Source organism: Vipera berus, assembly GCF_964194415.1.
Source record: "Vipera berus genome assembly, chromosome: 5".
Classification (NCBI taxonomy): Eukaryota; Metazoa; Chordata; class Lepidosauria; order Squamata; family Viperidae; genus Vipera; species Vipera berus.
The window spans coordinates 46,752,544-46,773,108 of record NC_138207.1 but is presented as its reverse complement, the minus strand read 5'-3'; the positions used below and the strand labels follow the sequence as shown (position 1 = coordinate 46,773,108).

The following is a 20,565-nucleotide window of genomic DNA, read 5'->3' as shown; positions in this document are numbered from 1 at the left end:
TACTATGCCTCTAATAGGCAAAACTATTGCTGGAACAAGATGTACAAATAGTCCTCACATGAAAATTTACCACCAAGGAACAGTGTGCTACTAAGAACAAGAGTCTTTTCCATCGAGGGAAAGATGGAATATTTGTCCAGTTTTTTGGTTTTACAGCTTCACCAGATTAATACCTCACACTCTGTGTCAAGCACTCACCTCATACTTTCTATAGTTCACTAATAATGCAAGCAGGACCACAGCCTCATAACCGTGTTCCCTGCGACTGGGAAGATTGGAAAGGATCTGAAAATAACACAAGACAAAGCTTCGATTAATCAAAACAATGAATTTCAAGGAGTCATAGATGGGAGATTTCAAAAATATGTAGCGTGATGAGCTGAAAATTTCCCGCATCCAACATGAGTTTTGTAAGCTTAGCGTAGAGTGAAATTATCTTCTTTCATGTAGAAATTACAAACTGAAATGAAATTCTTGCATGAAAAATAATGAGCATTTTTGAGGAAATAAAAAATAGGTTAGTCCTAGAAGTCCCATCCAACTCTAGGAAATTAGATTCAATATCCTGTGTGATTCCTCTTGCATAAAGTTACTAAATTATCTGGATGAAGAACTCTTAAAACCTACCAATATGAAAATTGCTTTTACCACATTGCTTTCAATTATCCCACATTTGTATTTAAGCAACATGAAGGTAAAATCTATGATTACAGCAAGTGTGTTGGCAACCATTTCAGTTCTAAGCTTTACATCTGTTGCCAAATTAGGGTCAATGGAAACATAGCCACATGTATTATAGGGGTACTGCAAAAGGGAAGCCTTGCCCTTCTCACTCCTAAGAATCCTATTCTAGTTTCCTACTATGCCTATCCAGATGAAGGCAGAACAAAGCAGCCAAAAATGCATGTAGTCCCTGGGTTACTCACAACGTATACAAATGCTTCATCAAAGATTAGCAGCCCAGAGATAGAGGGGAATAAGGAGATTTACCTGTAAGATAGCTTCAAAAATGCTATTAATCATCACATATTCCAGAATTGTGTTCTGACTGATATTATCTGTCACCTGAATAGAATCAAAGAAATAGGAATTTTTAGTGTTTTCCAGTTCCAAAGTAACTCACACATGCTCTTATCACTTGCTAGCAATGAATCTGCATTTGTTATAATCCAATAGTTTTGGGGGGGGGAAGTCTCTCAATTTTATCTTTTATTGAACTCTCCTGTAAAGAGTTCTTTAAATTATGTGTTTCATACATATGTATTGTTATCCCAAGATTGTGGATTTGGGGTACATTAAACACCACATAGATAAACATGTTGTTAGTGGAAGACTTACTTTGTTTTCATGGTATAATTTTCCTTAATGATTTCTTTGAGGCTTTATAGCCTTAAGAATGTTTTCTAAACAGCAAACTCAAACATTTTTTTGGTAATAGTAAGATCAATACTTAATATTGGAAATAAAACCAGCAGAGTTTTTAACCTCTGTTTAACTATTGAACAATGAGTAAAGGAAATGCTAAAGGTTATTAAATTGAGTTGAAACCATATTAATGCTAATACCGAAGCTGAAGTTCCCAAATTTCCATTCGTTTTAGTCGCTTTAGTTATCACCCACTTCTTTTTCTTTATGATTTCCACTTTCTTTTTTTCTGTTTGGTTTGGATGACCAAAATTGGGTGTTTTAATTCAAATTGTATGCATTCATTTAAAAACATTAAAGCAGGGCCTATATATGGAAGCACCTTCATAACTGAAGCAAAAAAGGGACCTTCTCATTAATATATCTAATTCCACAGTTAGATAAAAAAAAACACCTTGATATAGAAGGCTGTAATATATCAGAGTCACTAAGAGGATGCCAGTTAAAGATATTATTTAATTTATTTGTAAAATATGTTACACTGGTTACCACAGTATCTCAATGGCTTATAATAGTTTAATGCAGGCATGTCAAACTGCTGGCTCACGAGCCAGATGCGTCACGCCAAAACCGTGCCCACCCCATTGCCAGCAATGGGGAAAAAGTCGCAATACGTCATCTGACGTCATCATACGTCGTGCAACATCACATGATGTCATGGGTTTGACACGCCTGGTCTAAAGGTACATTTCCCATATTTTCATAATAAATACTTTCTATAGTTAACCCATCGTTATATATTACTTACAGTCACCAAACAAAGCAAAAGCTTCAGGCACAAACTTTTGAGACTTTCAGAGCCTTCTGCACAAAGTAAAGCATCCAAACTCTCCATCAGATTCTGGAAAAGAGAAAAAGTTATTATAAATTGTTGCAAGCTCAAGTTGCTTTTAATCTTCACTACTGTTGTAAATATCTAAGTCATGCTAATTAATGTTCTTATTTCATTATTTATTTTGTGTTTAATTTCATTATTTATTTTGTGTTTAAAAAACCAAACTATGTGTTAATCAAGATATAACTTTAAAGACGCTACTTATTATCATGCTGTGATTTTCTGTTATTTCCTTGAGAAATAGACCAAATACATTTTGTCAGTTTCTAGACTAGGAGCTATCAGGACGCTAGGAAGAGAAAGGAGAAGCATGTTATTCTATCCATGGGCTACTCTGCCAACTGAACACATGTCTATTTTTGAACTTTAATGGCACACCACAACTTAAGTTAGGGATGAGGAAAATCTAGTCCGCAAATCACATAAAGCCAAATTTCTTCTCCAAGTGGGACTGTTTTTCTCTCTCTTGGGGCTGAGAAACTTTCATCTCTGAGAACTGGGGATAAAAAAAACCAAAAAACCTTCTGAGCTCTGGTTGACAGGAAAGGAATTCTTTTCTCTCTGTGCAGGAGCATACAAGAAACACTGCCTCTCTTCCATCTCACTCCTGCTTCTGCAGTAGGAGAAATGCAGCATTGAAGAGTGGAGGAAGAACAGCCTGAGGCCACAATGGGCTTCTCAAGATGAGTGGGGTTCTCCTTCCCCAAAATCCATGTCACGCTGACATCCTCTGACTAATTCAGAAATCAACATAACATACGTGTTATTAGAATGAAAACAAAATCCGTTATTTCAATATAGCAAGCTCTTACCTTCATGCACAATTCAGCCTTGTCAAAGCCCATTAGCATATTGATGATGTCAAAACCAGATGTGGATTTGTTCTTCTGATGAACCCCACGGATCAGCGCACATAGAGTCTAAAGCAGAAAACACAAACTCACATACGCAGGAATTGTGAGATAAAGCCTCCTGGGCAATGAAAACAGCCATCACAGAGGCAGAAATTTAAATTTATGGTATTTTGGTTTTTAAAAATATGATACCCTAGATCACTTAGTCTTAGAGTGAATTTCAATACCGTAAATCCAATAGGATGTGAGCAGAAATTTGTTTGTATTTTTTCTTTTCCACCAACAAGCAAACAAAAAAACAGACCTCCAAAGGCAGATAGGAAATATCTCGCTAAGGGAAACAGTGACATCAGAAGAAGAATTTCACAGGCTTCCCCTATAGTTTCTTTCTGATATTCTATTAAAGTTTACAACATGTCAAGCTCTCCTGAATCATCTAGCAATAAAAAAAGGAAAAGATATCATTGCCTCAGATATTAAAGTAATTAAGGATACCTGATTCAGCATATTGAACCAACAGATATTTTAGTGATCTCAATAATGCAAACTAATTCCTTCATTAGCACTAACATAACTGATTATTAGTTGTCAGTTTGTAAGTTTTGCTTAATGAAAGCCAAAGGAAATTCATAGCACCTGTAATGCATTGACCACTCTGATTGGATGCTCTTCTCCTAAAGCCCAAATGCAACGCTGGAACAAGCAATTAATGTTATCTTTTATCTTCACTAGCTCTTCACCATCCAGAGATTCCAGCTTTCCTTCCAGATATTCCAAATTCACCTGACAGATAAGAGGTAAAGCTTAAGCTGACGGTGGAATTACTGAGGGCAAGAAAAACTAGAAATTGATATTTGTAAGAATGAACATAAAGAAATGGTTTCAATCTTTAGCATATTACCTTCATGAGGAAGAGCTCCTCCCAAAACCGAGGGTTGTATTTACTAGGATCTTCTGTCTGAAAAGGAATGGGATCACTATTACAGTGACAACTATAAACTGAAGATAACAAGTTTAGTTTTACATTATACCGTTAACAGTCTGTCCATGAAAGTAAAAACATGCAAAGAGGTGTTTCATTAAGGACTATTAGTCTTCCTTCTCATTCATACGGCAAGAGGCTATACGAGAATACAGGACTCTGTTATGATAAAAGAAAAATAAATCCAGTGCTTACTGTGAAGATCTCATCATACATTAACACAACCTTCTCTTTCAGGGGTTTCTTACTAGATGAAGATTTCCGAAGTAAGCCACCTTTTTTCTCAGATTGTGCCATGACTTACAACCTGTGGATTAAAAGAAATGGTAGACATCAAAGAAATTGATCCTAAGAAAATGTCCACGTCTTTCTAAATTTCTCCTAATTGTTTTTACAATTTCTCAGAAGCAACCCATACCGGGAGGGATCTTCGGTGCTCTCTGAGCTTGGTTGCTTTCTTGCTGACGTTCCATTACTCAAACTAGGTAACATCAGCAGTGCAGTGCTAAGTGTTAGCTACTGATAGTAACTGAATATAGCTAGCATCACTAGCACGGAAGATGTTACCTAGTTTAGGTAATGAAATGTCTGCAAGAAAACAACCAAGCTTAGAAAGCCCCAACAAATAAGCTACAAATATCCTCCATTATCCAAACCCATACTAAACGTCCTATATAATACAGTAATGACCAGTGCTTTTTTTGTAAAAGAAAAAGGTGCCGGAACTCACACGTGTCATACAACCTGCCTTGCCTACCCTACAAGGTTCTATCCAAAAAAGGTGCCGGAACTCTGTTCTGAGCGTTCTATGAGGAAAAAAGCCCTGGTAATGACTATCATGACAATCAGTTTGGTGTAGTGGTTAAGGCATCAAGCTCGACACTGGGAAGTCATGAGTTCCAGTTCTACCTTAAACACAAAGCCACCTGGGTGACCCCTGAGCCTGTCACTTTTTCTCAGGAAGGAGACAGCCACAAACCACTTCTGGAAAAAAACTTTCCAAGAAAACGGCAGAGACTTGTCCAGGCAGTCTCCAAGAATTGGACATGATTAAACAGAAGGAAAAAAAGAAAATACTTCAGCCATACGTTTCCCACTGTGCAAGGTGCACAGAAAAAAAAGCTTACATATGCTTCACATACCCCAAAAGTTAGACATTACTTAATGTTTATACTTGTTCTATGTTTTTATATGGTGTAGGAGTTATTTCACTTGTAATGAAGAATCACGAGAGAAGCGTGTGCATTTTTCCCCCAGCAAACCAGTTTGTATGAAGCATTTGCATGACTAAAAAAAAATCGAATGTAGGCTCAACCACCCATCCATGTAGCTCAGAGAACAACTGTAGCTGATTTAAGTATACATTTTATTTTTCATTTCACAAATGAAATTGTGAAATATATGTAAGAACCATCCCACTGTCTGTAAATAAGGCTGGGTCCTAATGGGTTAATCACTCATCAGCCTAAGTAAAAAAAAACATATTTTATTTTAATTTTATCTTGTTTTATTTAACTGGCTTTATATGCTGCTCAAATCAATACCATCGGTATGGAGCCATCATGCTTAAAGTGAAAACAACAGAGTAACAATTGCAATTATAGCTTTGTGACACGCCAAGGAGCAATAAAATGCTATTAAACAGACACCTCAGTGGAAAAGGGAAGAGCCTCATAACAGCCTCATCTGTCCCTAAGAAAAAGCCAAGCTTAACACCTTTCCCAAATCACAGCAGGTAGAGGTTATTTGGATGGCAGGTGACCTTGTTTAAAACAAAACAAAAAGAGAGAGTGATTCAAGGTCTCTGGTGATAAAATCTTTGAGAAAGGGGACCTTAGGGAGCCCATCCTTCCTAAGCTTAGTAGATGGGCAGACAAAACTAGAAGATGGCAGTCCCAAAGGTACCTAGGTCCTGTAGAACTTCAAAGGTGACATAGCAATAGCACTTAAGACTTATATACACTTCACGGTGCTTTACAGCCCTCTCTAAGCGGGTTACAGAGTCAGCATATTGCCCCCAACAATCTGGGTCCTCATTTTACTGACCTCGGAAGGATGGAAGGCTAAGTCAACCTTGAGCCCTGTAAGGATCGAACTGCTGGAGTGAGCAGTGAGTTAGCCTGCAGTACTGCATTCTAACCACTGCTCCACCACAGTTAAATAAAAAAATAAGTGTATTTAATTTCACAGAAGCTAGTTAGTAACCCATGCAGCTTTGGAAGTGATTTTATAGATAAACTGAGACATATCCATAACTACTCAAATTGCTACATTCTGGCCTACTTATATGTCCAACCTACAGAGAAAATTAATTTAATCCATATTTGGGTAGATGGAACTCTTCCTTCCATATCAGTTATCCAATTTCTAAAATTTAATAGAAGGCTCTGTGACTTTTCTGTGGTAGTGACCTAATAGGGTAGAATAAGAAGAAAGTCTATTCTAACTGATCAGAACCAAACTGTAGAACTGTCTACCCAATGAAATTCAGGTAGTCTCTCTTTTGCCATCTTGTACTAATCAAGGAAGAATTTTTAAACATTTTATTTACTGATAAATATTTTTCACAATAAAAAATAATTCATATATTGTTTCATCATTATGAATTTATGGTTGTAAATATTCTATAGGATTCCTAGTAATGCACATGCATTTGAAAGGTCGTTCTATATAAATAAAACTTTGCCTTGTATCTTCATTTCAATTCCAATATATACAAATATTGTAGATAAGCCAGCACATAGATATATCTTGGATAGTATAAAGTGCATGCATGCATACAGCCAATTTTATCCACTTTTCCAGGTATACACATTGTGACAAACTAGTTAACATGTAACATGTAAAGCTTGATTCAGAACTATTCAAGTGTTTCTAGTGAAAAGATTAAATGTGTTGTAGTGCATAAAAAATAATAAAGCAAGTGACTCAATATGCCCCAATTCACTGAATACTGATTCCTTTTCCTTGGATTTTCTATAATACCTCCCATTCAATCACCTGTGTTCATGTAGTAATAAAGCAGAAGGGAAAGTGGTATTTCCAGATACAATATATAATATATTGAACAGCCTAGATATTGCAAAGTATGTTAAAAGGTAAAGGTAAAGGTTCCCCCGCACATGCGTGCTAGTCGTTTCCAACTCTAGGGGCCAGTGCTCATCTCCGTTTCAAAGCCGAAGAGCCAGCGCTTGTCCGAGGACGTCTCCGTGGTCATGTGGCCGGCATGACTAGACGCCAAAGGCGGACAGAACGCTGTTACCTTCCCACCGTAGTGGTCCCTACTTTTCTACTTGCATTTTTACGTGCTTTCGAACTGCTAGGTTGGCAGAAGCTGGGACGAGTAACAGGCGCTTACTCTGTTACGCGGCACTCGGGATTGTAACTAAAGATACAACAGTTACTTTTAAAAAAGAATAAATAACACAACAATCATGTTTGGTAGAATTCTCAGTGGCTAACATCCGTTTCAAACCATCGCACAGAATTTATTTTCTGCAAAACTCAGAAACAGGATATGCAGTAAAGAGCTAGCTATTATGTCATTACATTGTCTGTTTTATGAGAAATATAATATCATCAATCAGAAAAATAAAAGGGAAGAAAAAGGTTTTAACGGGGTAAAATAGCAATAACAATAGCACTTAGACTTATATATCGCTTCATAGTGCTTTATAGCCCTCTCTAAGCGGTTTAGATTATTGGGGACAATATTTTACCAACCTTGGAAGGATGGAAGGCTTAGTCAACCTTGAGCCAGTCAGGATCCAACTGCCAAACTGCTGGCAGTCAGCAATGAGCAGAATTAGACTGCAATACTGCATTCTAACCACTGCATCACCACGACTCTTCAAAAGATCTTGAAATTGGGCATAAGATAAAATCTAGACAGGCTCTCTCCCCTTCACTATCAGAATCAAGTCTTTTGAGCAGCAGCAGCATCAACACAAAACTGGGTACATGCACGCAGAATATTCTGATTGGATTATTTATATCATAGATGATAAAATACAGTAATATGCTTCTGGTGTGGTGGTGCCTCTTCTTGAGGTTTGTCATCCCCCTCCTAGGAACCTTCCCAAGTTTTCTCTCCATTCAGTTTTCCAAAACCGATGCCTTCCAAATGTTTTGGACTGAAATACCCACAAGTAATAGCAAATCTTACCCTGGTTTGGGATCGTGGACACCAGAATGAGAAAACTGTTTTTGTTAGGGTTAATGCAAGAAAATTTTCAGATCTGACTTTAGGCTATATAACCAAATAACTATTCTAAAAATCACATTTGTCCCATTAAAACTACTGAAGCAAAAGTGAAATAATTCCATCAGGTATTAATGGAAATGCTAATGCTGGCATATTAAGTGAAAAGGAAGAAACTGTTTAGACACTGGATTTTATCATCTTTCCTGCCCCCTCCCCTACCAAAGCAGCCTTGATCTTAACTTCAAAATCAGAGGCATATTTAGACAACAATGCTCCAGCATATAGAAGGTGTCACTTTTAGATATTATGAAGAGGTCTCCCAAATACAGTTTATTGTACCACACTAGAGGATCAACAATTTTCTAAATAAGATGGGGAAGGAGCTAAAGCATTACCATGTAGGGAAGAACAGAAAATTTTGTCTGCACTTTCATGGTCTGGATATATTATTTTACAATCATACTTACAATCTCATCCAATGGTAGGAACTCATGCTATGCTAAATTAAACTGTAAATGAATAAAATTAAGTCCATTATTATCTGTATCACCAAAATAGTCTCAGTGTCCCTAAATAAAGCCAAATGTGTCCTCATGTGTAGAAGTATAGGTAGTCCTCAACTTACGGCCATAATGGAATTTATCCAAATTGTGATGGTCATTAAGCAAGAAGCCCATATAATCACATTAATGACCCCCATTCCTGCCCCCCCCCGATGCAGTCGTTAAGCCACCATGTGGCTCATTAAACAGAGCACGGGGTGCCTCAGGGGTGGGAAAGACACTGGGAGACCTAATGTGGGCCCAGCCCCACACTGCAGCACTCATGAGCTCACACATGGCCTCCCAAAGTCTCCCCCACCCTGAGGCACTCCATGATCCACTTCCCACCCCTCAAGGTCCGTAAAGACCTTGGGTCTGTTTTCCCACTCCACTGGGTCTCATACACTCCTCCTCACTCTCCCCCATCCTTGATTGGTCACTTGCCTTTTATTCTAGATCTCCTTCCAGAAGCAGCTGCTACACCGTGGAGGCTCCGTGATTCTGCCTCAGAAGAGGACACCAAGTTGCAAGCAGCCACAATAAACTGCAGCTGCTCCAAAATGGCACCCATTTCCAGGATGGGAGTTATATGGCTTGCAGGGAAGTCAAGGGACATCTTTCTCAATACAATCTCCAGAGACCCAGCAGAGCAGGAAGGGTGGGGGTAGATAGGCAGGGGAGGCGCTAGAGCATACCTTCAGTTGGTTGCAAGAACAGGCAGATTGCCAAACACTTGAATTTTGTTCATGCAACTGTGGACACACTGCAGCTAACTTCAAAACCTGGCCATAAATAGTTATTTGGGGGGGAGGACTTCTGTCATAACTTCAAACGGTCACTAAGCAACTGATCATATGTGATAAGACTACTTTTTCCCCATTGCCGGCAATGGGGTGGGCACAGTTTCAGTATGATGCATCCGGCCCGCCTGTCATAAAGCCACTGCCCAGTAATAAAAGGGAGCAAAGAGCATTTATATCCCATCCTGAAATCTACAAGAATGAGTGTATCTACAGAAACAGTATGAAATTATTTTCTTCTGAGGGAAGTTATTACTGTATTAAGTAACCCTTGATCATCCCACTCTAAAAACATCGTGTCTGGTGTGGTTTTCAACCATACAAGTTCCAACTGTAATCTTCACTAAAATAAATCTTTGATTCTTTGATTATCATAGGTCACGATAAAAGCTTATGACACCATGACTCTCTATGAAGCATGTTACATAAGCAGGAAATAAAAGGAACAATCACTTATAAAACTGTTGCTTTCTTGCAATTCAGTTGGCCTTAAGGTTTGAGTTGAAAAACTCAACTCTTAAATTATCAATATTTAAAACTTAACTATCCACCATTCTAATGCTTCAGTAGCTCATATTCTCAGATTTCTCCATCTGGAATTCCAACAGCCTGTCCTTATTAGTTCTTCAAAAATAGAAGTGTGTGTGTGTGTATATCTATGTGTATATAGAAATGTAGTGAAGAGTTAATGGAAAAAACTAGCATGATTAAGCAAAAATATGTTTGAAGAATGATAGACATTGATAGCAACCCAACAGTGACTCACATTCAAAAACATGCAAACAAACCTTATTTATGATATTTACAAGTTTTACAAAATTGGCTGCTGTTCCTCAGTTGTTCAGAATGGCTTCTAAAAATTTTTCAAGAAGCATCTAGTCTAGGCATTTTACATTACCAATCCTGCAGTAAAATTGTTTTGTGTCTTTAGAATATTCTATTGACTGATTTCCATTATATTAAAGTGTAGGACTTTATGTCACACTAAGTCCTGGTTTGCCTAACCACATTTTTTAAAAAAATAATTAGCTAAAAAGTAAGTCTCTGTTTATAAGCCATGTGGCTGATTTTATGCAATATACTAAATTAATAGTTTAAAACATGGTATATGAACCAGACCCCCATCAAAACAGAAAACCAAATTTCAGGCAAGTTTGCAATCAATGTAAGGTGGTTCAGTGAACAATGTCATTTTCAAATGCAATATAACTGCATTTAAATCTCTATTTATTACGCATTCTGGCTGATCTTATCCTTATTCCGAACTTTCAAAAGGGAATATTAATGATTATGTTCATGTAACACACTTCTCCTTAGTTAGCTGAACCATGTTTTTAGCCAACCAGATTTCATGGATTTGTAGGTTGAAATATGGTCTAGTCCATACCCTTAAAAATTAATAATTAGGGAATGCAGTGATTAGGAATCACAAACATTAAATGTTTTATTTTGATAACTGCTTTTTTCTTCTGAAGAACAAGCAAAAAGCCTTTGATTCCTCATTAAGTGACTTGTACTGTACACTCCATTCCAAATTATACTAGGAGAGAAAAAATCTGCATTATGTTTAAAGGTGTTTAAAGAAAGAAGTAAAATTATTTAGAGTTCTGTGAATATAAGAGCCATGTGAGTAGAAAACCGTTTGGACAATAGTTTGCATTCCTCCAAGTTTACATTCCTTAAAAAGACATTACATCTTTTATAACAGGGTGGGCAGTTTTTATACTTATATTTTGATGAGAACCTTGCACTCTATCAACAGCAGCACTGTAGGAAAGGCATGGGCTTAATGAAGAGAGTTCAGGTCCAAGCATTTATTTTATTACTGTATCAGAACTTAGCAGAGTCCTTTTAGATTCTCAGTTATATCCAGTAAACCTTCATTGCAAGCGAAATTCAGAGGGGGGAGAATTATTTTGCTGCTGTTATTCTGAAATAATTAGGAATGTGATCATAACTGACTGCCAGTTACCCAGAGATCCGTCAATAAATCCATCTTTACCGTATGCAGCAAAGGGGGCAGAAAACTGAAAGCCCTCAAAGGGAAAGGCATATTAAGTATCCTGATGTCCATGCATATGCTTGGACTTCAACTCCCATAATTTCTGATCAGTTATCATCCTGGCTAACGCTCATGGGTTCAAGACAGCTGGGAAGAAACACACGACAGCGTTTGGAACAGAGGTTAAAACTGCCTCACCAACGGCACCAAAATATTCCACCTCTAAGACAATCAGGTTTTCCTCTTTCCGCCCCAGAAAAAGTTCCTTAACAATTAAGTATACAGAAATGGAGAAAGAAAAACGGGCTGTCTTCCCCGCGAACATGGCCTAAGCACCCACGTTTTCCCGAAATAATTCCGAGGGGCACTCCAACGCTCCCCCCTCTCCTCCCCCCTCATTACACTATGAGCCCTGATCCTCATCGATCCCATCAGCGCCTCTAAGCTAGACCCGGGCTTTTCCCTCCTCCCCGCCCCCCCCCCCGACTCTCATCAGCAAGGGCGGCCGGAGCACCGATCAGGGGGCACAAGGAAGGCCAGATTTTGAGGGGTGGGAAAGGAACATTTCTGTTACCTGCGCGGGGCGATGCCTGCCAGAGCGCATGCGTCGACGAGAAATCCTTCGCTCCACCTTCTTCGGATCACGCAGGCGCGTCATTCTTGATCGGCTCGGTTCAGCCTATTATCGGCTCGCGAAATCCCTGGCCTGCGAGTTCCCAATGAGAGCGGGCCGCGGAGGGGGGGGGCTGACTTTTGGAAGATACGTTACGGGATTGTAAATGAAAACGAGTAATTAGGCCGTAATACTATTAGCCTTTTGGATTGCATAGAAGATGGTGCGCACTTTTTCCTTGGCGTTGAAATAGTCTCAGTGCAATGGTGTTCATTCCAGAGGGGCGGGGGAGATCGATTCAGCAGGACTTCGCTGTAGGAATTTTAAGGCGTTCTACGATCTAGATTTAATTAGCTGTCCCTTACCCTCTTAAGAAGGAAATTGGCCTGATTCCACAGATCTCATTACTGAATAATAGTGGTAAAGAGCTCGTTTTCAGTGGTAGGTTTACAAAATGCATAATTCTTAACATGGTCAAATTCATTAAGACGCCAAAGCTGCCCAGCAGTATGTTGTCAATGGTGTACACAACATGCATTTTTTGAGGGGCACAAATTGATAGCATGCGGTTTCCTGCTGGTTGTAAATGCTACTGATTTACAGGAATGCCCCAGTTCATCTGTTAAAGCTCTGTTCTGAATTCCCAGAGTTATGGGTAAAGCTGGAGGAGAGGGAAACTCCAAGTAAGCCAAAGACTTTATTATGATGTTGAAAGAAAAATCATCAGGGTCCAGTCCAAGCTGGGAATAAACAAAATGGAGACTGCTTTAGGAAAGAAAGTTAGAGTTTATTGAAGAGCAAAGCCAGAGAGAAGCATGGCTCTGGGAAAGCTGACCACATGTTGCTGGGACTGGTGGGTTTTTATACCTTATTGGGCTTTTGAGGTTGTTTCTTGTTCCTGTTTGAGGCTTTGTATTTCCTCTGTCATGTACTTTGACCTGAATGTGCCCTCTTGGTATTGGTGGGTTAATCCTATTATGTCCCCAAAGGTCATGTCTTTTAGAGTTTGGGTGGGGTATGTAGATTTTAGAGATCTTTGTCTTCCTAATTTCATAGCTTCTAGCTTCCTGGCCCCAACCTTCCTGAATGGATTATTGAATTCGCATTTCTAAAAGCTGGCCTCTGCCTAGTTTCTGTTTGGGGCTATTAAGAAAACTGGGCTTGCTTTTCTGCCTTTTAGATCTTCTCCATTATTCCTTTGGATCAGGGGTGTCAAACTGCTGGCCTACAGGCCAGATTCGTCACGCCAAAACCGCACCCACCTCATTGCCAGAAATGGGGGAAAAGTCACAATACGTCATGACACGTCATGTGATGTTGTGAGTTTGACACCCGTGCTTTGGATAAATGCATTCTGCCTTTTTAATATTTCCTAAAATATTACTTTCTCTGGATTCTTCCCACAATGACTAATCAAAAATGTTACAGGAGAGTGAGGTTTTCGGTTTCCTCAGAACTCTCCTTCAGGCCAGTGATTGCAAATGCATCAAATGGAGAGAAATAGGACAGTCCAAAAGTTGAGCCACATATTTCAGCCATGGTCTATTGGTCAGAAGTTACCCCGAAATAGATTGTGGCCTGAATGCATTCTTCACTGCTGGGTGTGGATATTTTTCTGGTGTAAGCCCAGTAACTATCCATGGGTCAAAGTGCTTATGTATTTTGCTTGCAACTCCATATACACTTCAAAATATGGGACTATTATGTTACTGCTATAATCTCTGAAAGCCAAATTTTATAATGGCTTATGTCACCCACAACTCACTGGGTCATCAGAAAACATTGTCAACCTAAAGGTGATTTCAAGGATTGAAAATTCAGTTTTAATATATTTTTATTTGCAGTTAAATATTATTTCCAACATAGGATTAAAACATATAAAGATTATAAAATACCTAATTGTGCTGGACCTAAATTTTTTAAAAGTGAGGAAGCAGGGAAAATTTCTTATTTTCCATTTATTTGACAAGAAAAATGGTGGTATGGATGCCAACTAGTGACCAGAAGGGATTTGACCACAACTTTGAGTAGACCTATAACCATGACAATATGCTAAAGCAGATCTCCTAGTGATCTAATTGTCTTGAAGAGAGGCTACAGTCTTGAAGAGAGGCTACAAGTTGCAATTGTTAAGAGGAAAAAATGTTAATCTTGAATGTAATTAAAACAGCAATGCTATGTGTACTTTTGAAGAAAAATGTCATTAACCAGCATTTTCAAGATGCAAGTAAAAAAAATTTTTTGTCAACGGATTCCAAAACTTGCACATAATCCAAATCTTCCTTCTTAGTCATTTGTTTCTTCATCAGGGATGGGCAGAAAGGTATTACCGGTACTAGTTTTCTGAGTGATTCCTTTTTGTCTAAATACTTTTCTTGATTTAACAATAAAGTTCCACTCAACCTTAACCCTAACAGCAAAATATAGGCTGAACTCTTTGCGCCTAAGTGTGCGCAGTTGGTGCTTCCCCGCCCACCGGACGCATCGTCCCTTTAAGAGTTCTCGTTTTCCTCCGGGCCTTGCGCGCTACCGAAAAGCAGCTTAATTGGGGCGGCCAGGTTTTAACCTCATCGGGCAGAGACGGAAGTAGAAGAATTGTAGGGAGTTCGGATTTGGTGCCGAAGTAAGTACCGGAGGGGAGTGCCTCAGTCCGGAAACGAAAGACCTCGTGATTGCAATAAGCAGGAATTCGGCGCTGGCTATTTCTGAACTGCGGAGGGGCTGGTGGATTTCCTAGCGTGCTGCTTTGCGGAAGAAACGGCTGGAGCGAGCCGGGGTCTGGCGTTTGGCCTGTTCCGGAGAGAGCTAAGGCGCCTAGAAGCAACTACGCCGTCTGAGCGCCGGCAGCTCGAGCGGAATTCCGCGCTGGGGTGAGCGACAAGAGAAGGCACCGCAGACTTTCGGAGTAGGCAATGCCGAGAGCGTTGGAGTCCGAAACCATAAGAGGCAGTGAGAATAGCGAGCGGGGCGCGGCAGCTCGAATGGAGCGAGGTTTGAAAGCTTCAGCTAAGGTTCCTGTAAATAAAGGGGGCGCGCAGATCCAGGAGCGCTAGAATCGGCGGGAAGAGTTGCGAGGACCCCCGTTTCTCTCTCCGCTGCAAGAAGCCGGAATAAAATAACGCCTCGTTTGCCTCCGGGATCGGTGAAGCTTGGCCTAGTCTCGCTCGTCAGCCTTTTTTTTCCGGCCCTATGTGGTCGGCCGCCGCTCCGGACATCCCAAAATGAAGGGAGCGGTGGAGCTTCGGCAGGTCTCGGACTGGAGTGACTATGTTCGAGGCCGCTGGCTGCGGGAGCTGCTGGATCAGCGTCGTTCCGGGGAGCCTCCCAGCCGCATCCTAACCAGCCCCGACAAGCACCATCTGCTGCTCCTGTGGAATCAGCCGGCCTCCCAGCCTCGAGTGGTGGCTTTTCAGCGCCTGGGGCTCGATGGAGGGGAGCTGGAGAGGACCTGGAAGCCACTTCAACCCTCAGTGGTGGAGCTGCTTTTCTTGGAAAGTCCTGCCACAACTGTCTCCTGGGTGTTGGCTATCATTTGGGAGCAAGGCAGGACCGAAGTCTGGCGCTTTGTGCCCACCGCTGGATGGCACTTGCTGCAGAGTCTGGAACTGTGCCATGGAGCCCGTGCTCGGATTGTCTCCGTTTGCAGCTTGGGGGAACAGCTTGTGTGGTGTGAAGAGAGGCCTCCTTTGGATGCTCAACCGACTCCTGAGAAAAGAGCCTTCCAGTATTGTATTTGTGTTCGAGGCCTTCAGATTGGAGAGCAGGGTGTCCAGCTGAGCCCTCTCAGGGTTATCTTGCACAATAGCCCTGTTTACCAAGTCTTGGCCAAACCCTCTGGAGTCTTCCTTGTCCCCACCCCAGCCACCTTCCCAAGAATAGCCAAGTTTGTCCTCATCTGGCGACCTGAAATGTCTGATATTGTTATTGCTGCACCACATGGTCCGTGCGTTTCCATAAAAGCCTCACATGCAGGCAGCGATGTAGACTTCAAAAAGCTAATGCTGAGTTATGTGGGATTCTTGAAAACCATGAAAAATTTGGCTATACACAGCTGTGCCCTATCCAATTGCGGAGAGCTGCTCTTGATCATGCAAACAGGCACAATACAGGGAGTCCAACCTAATGGCCTGTGGCGACCTGTCTTTGACTTTTCAGGAGGCATTTTGTCTTCAGGAGAGCAGGTCCAACTAAAGGTGTTTGGGCACATCCTGGCTTGCTTGCTGAAGGAGACTCTTTATCTCGTGGATTTGAACAGTAGAGAGTTGATAGAAAACAAAGTCCTGAGCACTGAGAGAGTACACTTTTTGGACACTCCTACCATAGAAAACGAAATCCAGCTCCTTGCTCAGGATGGCATTTATACTCTTGACTTCTCAGACTCTGATCAAGGCTGTCAGTCAGAATCCAACCTCGTGCAGATGATATTTGAAGAAGCCTGCAAATACTATCAAAGACGGAGTCTCAGCAGTTCCCAACTCACTGTGGAGAAACTGAAGAGGGGGGGCATGTTTCAGGCTCCTGTGGCACTCTCTTCCATCCTGTGCTATAGTCTTGATCCCAAAGGAAAAAAGCTCCGGGTCCTCCCGGAATCTTATACCAAGCTCCTGGGCACGATGCAATTAGAACTGCAGAATTATCAAGATCTGGAGTTCCTCAAGTTGCGTGTGGTTCAATCTTCAGAAAGTGAGGCAAAGACCTATGGCGAAGCACTGGTGGAACAAGAACTTGGCCGCCTTCTTCACTTGGACTTGAACAGAGAGAACGTGGCATACCTGAATGTCGTGTTCACAGCTTTCCCTGGAGCTTTCTGGAAAGCTATCCAGAACCATCTCCAGCTACAAGAGAATGGGGATGGCATTCTGGTAGCTAGAGCCACTCCAGATGTGTGGAAAAAAATTCTGGGGGGAGCTGCTCTTAGCCCAAGTAAGCAAGAAGAAAGCCCTCTAAATGGAGTATTCCCCTTCTTTGAACTTGTCTGTCTTTCTCTTCTTGAGTTCAGGCCTAAATGGTTGCCTCACTTTGTAGAGCTATCCCAGCAGTATTTGGGTGCCTCCTGGACTTACAAAAGCAAAGAAGGGCCCGAGGGTGGTGTGCCCCTTTATAAGAGAGCACTAGCTGTACTGCCAAGGTGTGCCAGATGTCCAGTAGCAGATGGAGAAATGGAAATTGAGCTCTTGCTCTGTAGCCAGAGGCCCAAAGCAATCCTCCAAGCCATGGATCTCCTTATCCAATATGGGAGATGGCAGCATGTGATGGAGACAGCAGAGAAATTCTCCTTGTTGAGCCCTTTGCTAAACAAAGAGATGTTTATTAATCTCCTGGGGGAGTTTTCCCGGCACCGGGCCCTGGACCCCTATTTGGACAAGTTGTGGGAGCTCTGCCCTGCAGATATGAGTGCCCCTGATGTCCTGAGCATTATTCAGCAAAATCTAGCATCAGCTGAGCTCAGTCCATTTCCTTTTGCACAAGATGGGTCATCCCAACTTACTATTGCCCTGCTCAAACCACTGTTGTACAGACTGGCACAAAATCAAACATCCCAGAATGAAGTTTTTGGACATGTCTTACAGGTCCCATCCTTTCCCCCACCAACACCACCCAGGAACCAGCAGTCTCTTCCGAAAGCAGATTACCAGGAAGAGCTAACCTTCTTTCAAAACCAAACGTAGTTTTTATCGTGTCACAATTAGAACAAGCAAAATGGTATTTAAAAATGGTTCTGCAAAATCAGGAGCTGCAGTCTTTATATTCCAAGCTCATCCAGTTAAAGTGGGAAGTTAAATCACAGAATCATCTATTGTCAATGACTTTGTTTGGAAGAGTGCAGAGCTTCTAGGAAGGATTGGAAACCTTTTATATCTTTAAACTAGGGCAAATAAAGGCATCTCTTCCTTAACCTTTCAGATATATTGGGATTATAATTCTCAAAATGAGAATTCTGGATTGTACAGTATTTCTAGCACATCTGGAGGGCATCGATTGGGGACAGCTGTGTATCAATGACATAATTGTTTCAGTAAAATTTGAAATATTACTGATATACTCCCACCCCTTAATGAATGATATTATGGGAGTGGTTGATATTCTGATAACATGCCCATCTTTATTCATCAACTATATTTGTATAGGAGTGTCACTGAGTAGTAGCAGTGTTTGTGCTCAGAAATAGTCTTCCTCCAATACTCTTGGCTTTATGTGGATTAGGGTTTATAATTATTATAGTCTAAGGCATCTGAAGATATCTGGTTGGAGAAGGTTTCTCTGTTATTTCGTGAGGAAAGAGGAGGTTTTTGATAATAACCCTAAAAGTTTCATTTGCCAGCGTTACTTCCTCCTAAATTAATGCTTTTGAAACTCCCTATATGTAATCATCGGTTGTTGCTTCTCTGAAAATAATTACTCCTCAGGTTTATCACAGATTTAAGCAATATTTATTTCAAGCAGGGGAAGTCCTGCTGTTTTGACTGCATTTATCTAAGCACACCTTTGTCCCCTGTATAGCCTTTATCTTTTGCTTTTTAGAAAAGTGGAAAAGATTCACTATAATAATTTGTGCCATATTTCTTTGTAAGACAGTATTATTCTCCCTAGTGCTGCATCTCATATTTAAGCAAATTCTTCTTTGCTTTAAAATGGCAAGACTTGAAAAGAGGTGCTATTGTAATGCAACTTCTGACAATGTTCTTAGTACACTTCTGCTTAAGACTAATTACCCTTTTAAGTAAAACTAGCCCTCTCCATGAGGGATTGAGAATTTATGCCTTCCAAACGTTGCTGTGCTGCAATTTCTGGCATCCTCATGTCCTACATGCATGGGCCTTTTTCTATATAGATTTAACAGAAAGAGAGGAATCCTTAAGTGGTCTAACCATGAATATTTTTTCCTATGTGTAGGTAGTTCGTGATACAGCATCATTTTAATTCTCATGAAACTGACAGGATTGTTTTTAAAAATGCATATTTTCCCTGATATAATTCAAAAAGGAGGTAGCTTGTTGAATGTAACAAGAGCTAGGCTACTTCAGTTCTCCATATCAAAGTGAGTTTTAACAGCTGCTTTGCTGCCAACTTCTGATTTGAAAGGGAATGGGATCCACGTGAAAAGTGTCAGAGATGGAGAATCTGAAGCCCTCCCAAAATTGCTGAAGCATTTGGAATCCCAAGCAGTTTCATTAAGGCTCAGAAATGCTAGAAATTAAGGATGGTCACAGGTTTCCCACCCATTTTGAAAAGATGGTTGTGAGCAGATACTTTGTCTACCGTTTATGCTGTAATTCTGTTGCCCTGTCTTACAGTTTGGAAAGTTTTCTAAGTGATTGTATAGCAGGGAAAGGCTCTGTGGTTATAGAGGACCCTGCCCTGATATCTGAGAAATGTGAATGAAAGTTAACGTATCCATTGACTAGGCTTGAGTGGCCTTCACTGCCTTGGCAATCTGGGGGTTTTAGTGTAAAGGAAACATTTTTCTTTCCAGCTGTGAACTTCCCCTTTCTAGACAGACATGTAGGAGAAAGTGTCCCTTTTACTCTCTCAGAAGCAAACAAGGGAGGCACGGGTGATGAAGGAACACAAAACACTTGGCTCATACCAAACTGCCCATCCCAAATCTACAATATCTGCTACTTTTTACAGGTGCATATTCTTCAAAAACCTCAAGCTTCCTCATTCCAGAGCCATTTTGAAGTTATTTTAAGAGTTGGAAATTACTGTAAAATGCCCCTCGATTATAAAGAGGCAAGCTTCTTTGTCCTCTCTAGAGATTAATGGGATTCTTTGTTAGTGCTGGACTTCAAACAGGGGTTGGCTCTTTGTTCTCATGAAGAAGGGGTGAAAGGATGATAAGTAACCTTAAGATTTGTCTGGATGCTTTATACCATGCCTATCTCAAGTACCTTGGCAGAGAAATAGTAGGCTTTTAAGGCTCCTTTTTATTGAATAATTTTAATGAATAAGCATTATATACTCCCAGCTGTATCTTCTGTAGTATTTTTGTTAATTCAGTCTCTTGTTAATGGGGACCAGCACTAGTAGATAATTCATACTCTGACCTGGAAGAATGTCAGCCAAGAGAACAAATCACGTCTGGGAAGAAAAAATACAGCAAGCAAACTGCTAGCACGGTCTCTGTCTCTTGAGCCATAACATAAGAGCTGTAACCTTAACTTCCCAGCTTCTTCTATAAAACTGGGAATGTCCCTGCCTTTAGATTATCTAACTGGACTGTTCAGGGAAGAGTTGATTAAGTGTCTCTTAACATAATTGATCAGATATTAGCTTTCATAATATGATGGGAAGGGAGTTGGAAGTG

General features: G+C 40.5%; 2 protein-coding genes across 2 annotated transcripts in view; one reads left to right on the top strand and one right to left on the bottom strand.

The window, feature by feature from the left end:
* The window catches only part of ARMH3 (armadillo like helical domain containing 3), a 161,794-nt gene extending 149,557 nt beyond the window's left edge, over window positions 1-12,237 (bottom strand). Inside the window, exons 1-8 of the mRNA XM_081328954.1 lie at window positions 12,219-12,237; window positions 4,292-4,403; window positions 4,016-4,072; window positions 3,751-3,897; window positions 3,073-3,180; window positions 2,174-2,266; window positions 991-1,065; window positions 199-285 (exon numbers count right to left, since the gene is read on the bottom strand). Of these exons, the coding sequence (XP_081185080.1) occupies window positions 199-285; window positions 991-1,065; window positions 2,174-2,266; window positions 3,073-3,180; window positions 3,751-3,897; window positions 4,016-4,072; window positions 4,292-4,393 (669 nt within the window). The 5' untranslated portion in view covers window positions 4,394-4,403; window positions 12,219-12,237. The remainder of the gene's footprint in view (window positions 1-198; window positions 286-990; window positions 1,066-2,173; window positions 2,267-3,072; window positions 3,181-3,750; window positions 3,898-4,015; window positions 4,073-4,291; window positions 4,404-12,218) is intronic.
* A 2,643-nt stretch (window positions 12,238-14,880) lies between these two features.
* HPS6 (HPS6 biogenesis of lysosomal organelles complex 2 subunit 3) lies at window positions 14,881-20,476 on the top strand. Its single transcript, XM_081328291.1, has one exon. The coding sequence runs from the start codon at window positions 15,479-15,481 to the stop codon at window positions 17,924-17,926; it is 2,448 nt and encodes an 815-aa protein (XP_081184417.1). The 5' UTR covers window positions 14,881-15,478; the 3' UTR covers window positions 17,927-20,476.
* Window positions 20,477-20,565: the final 89 nt, after the last annotated feature.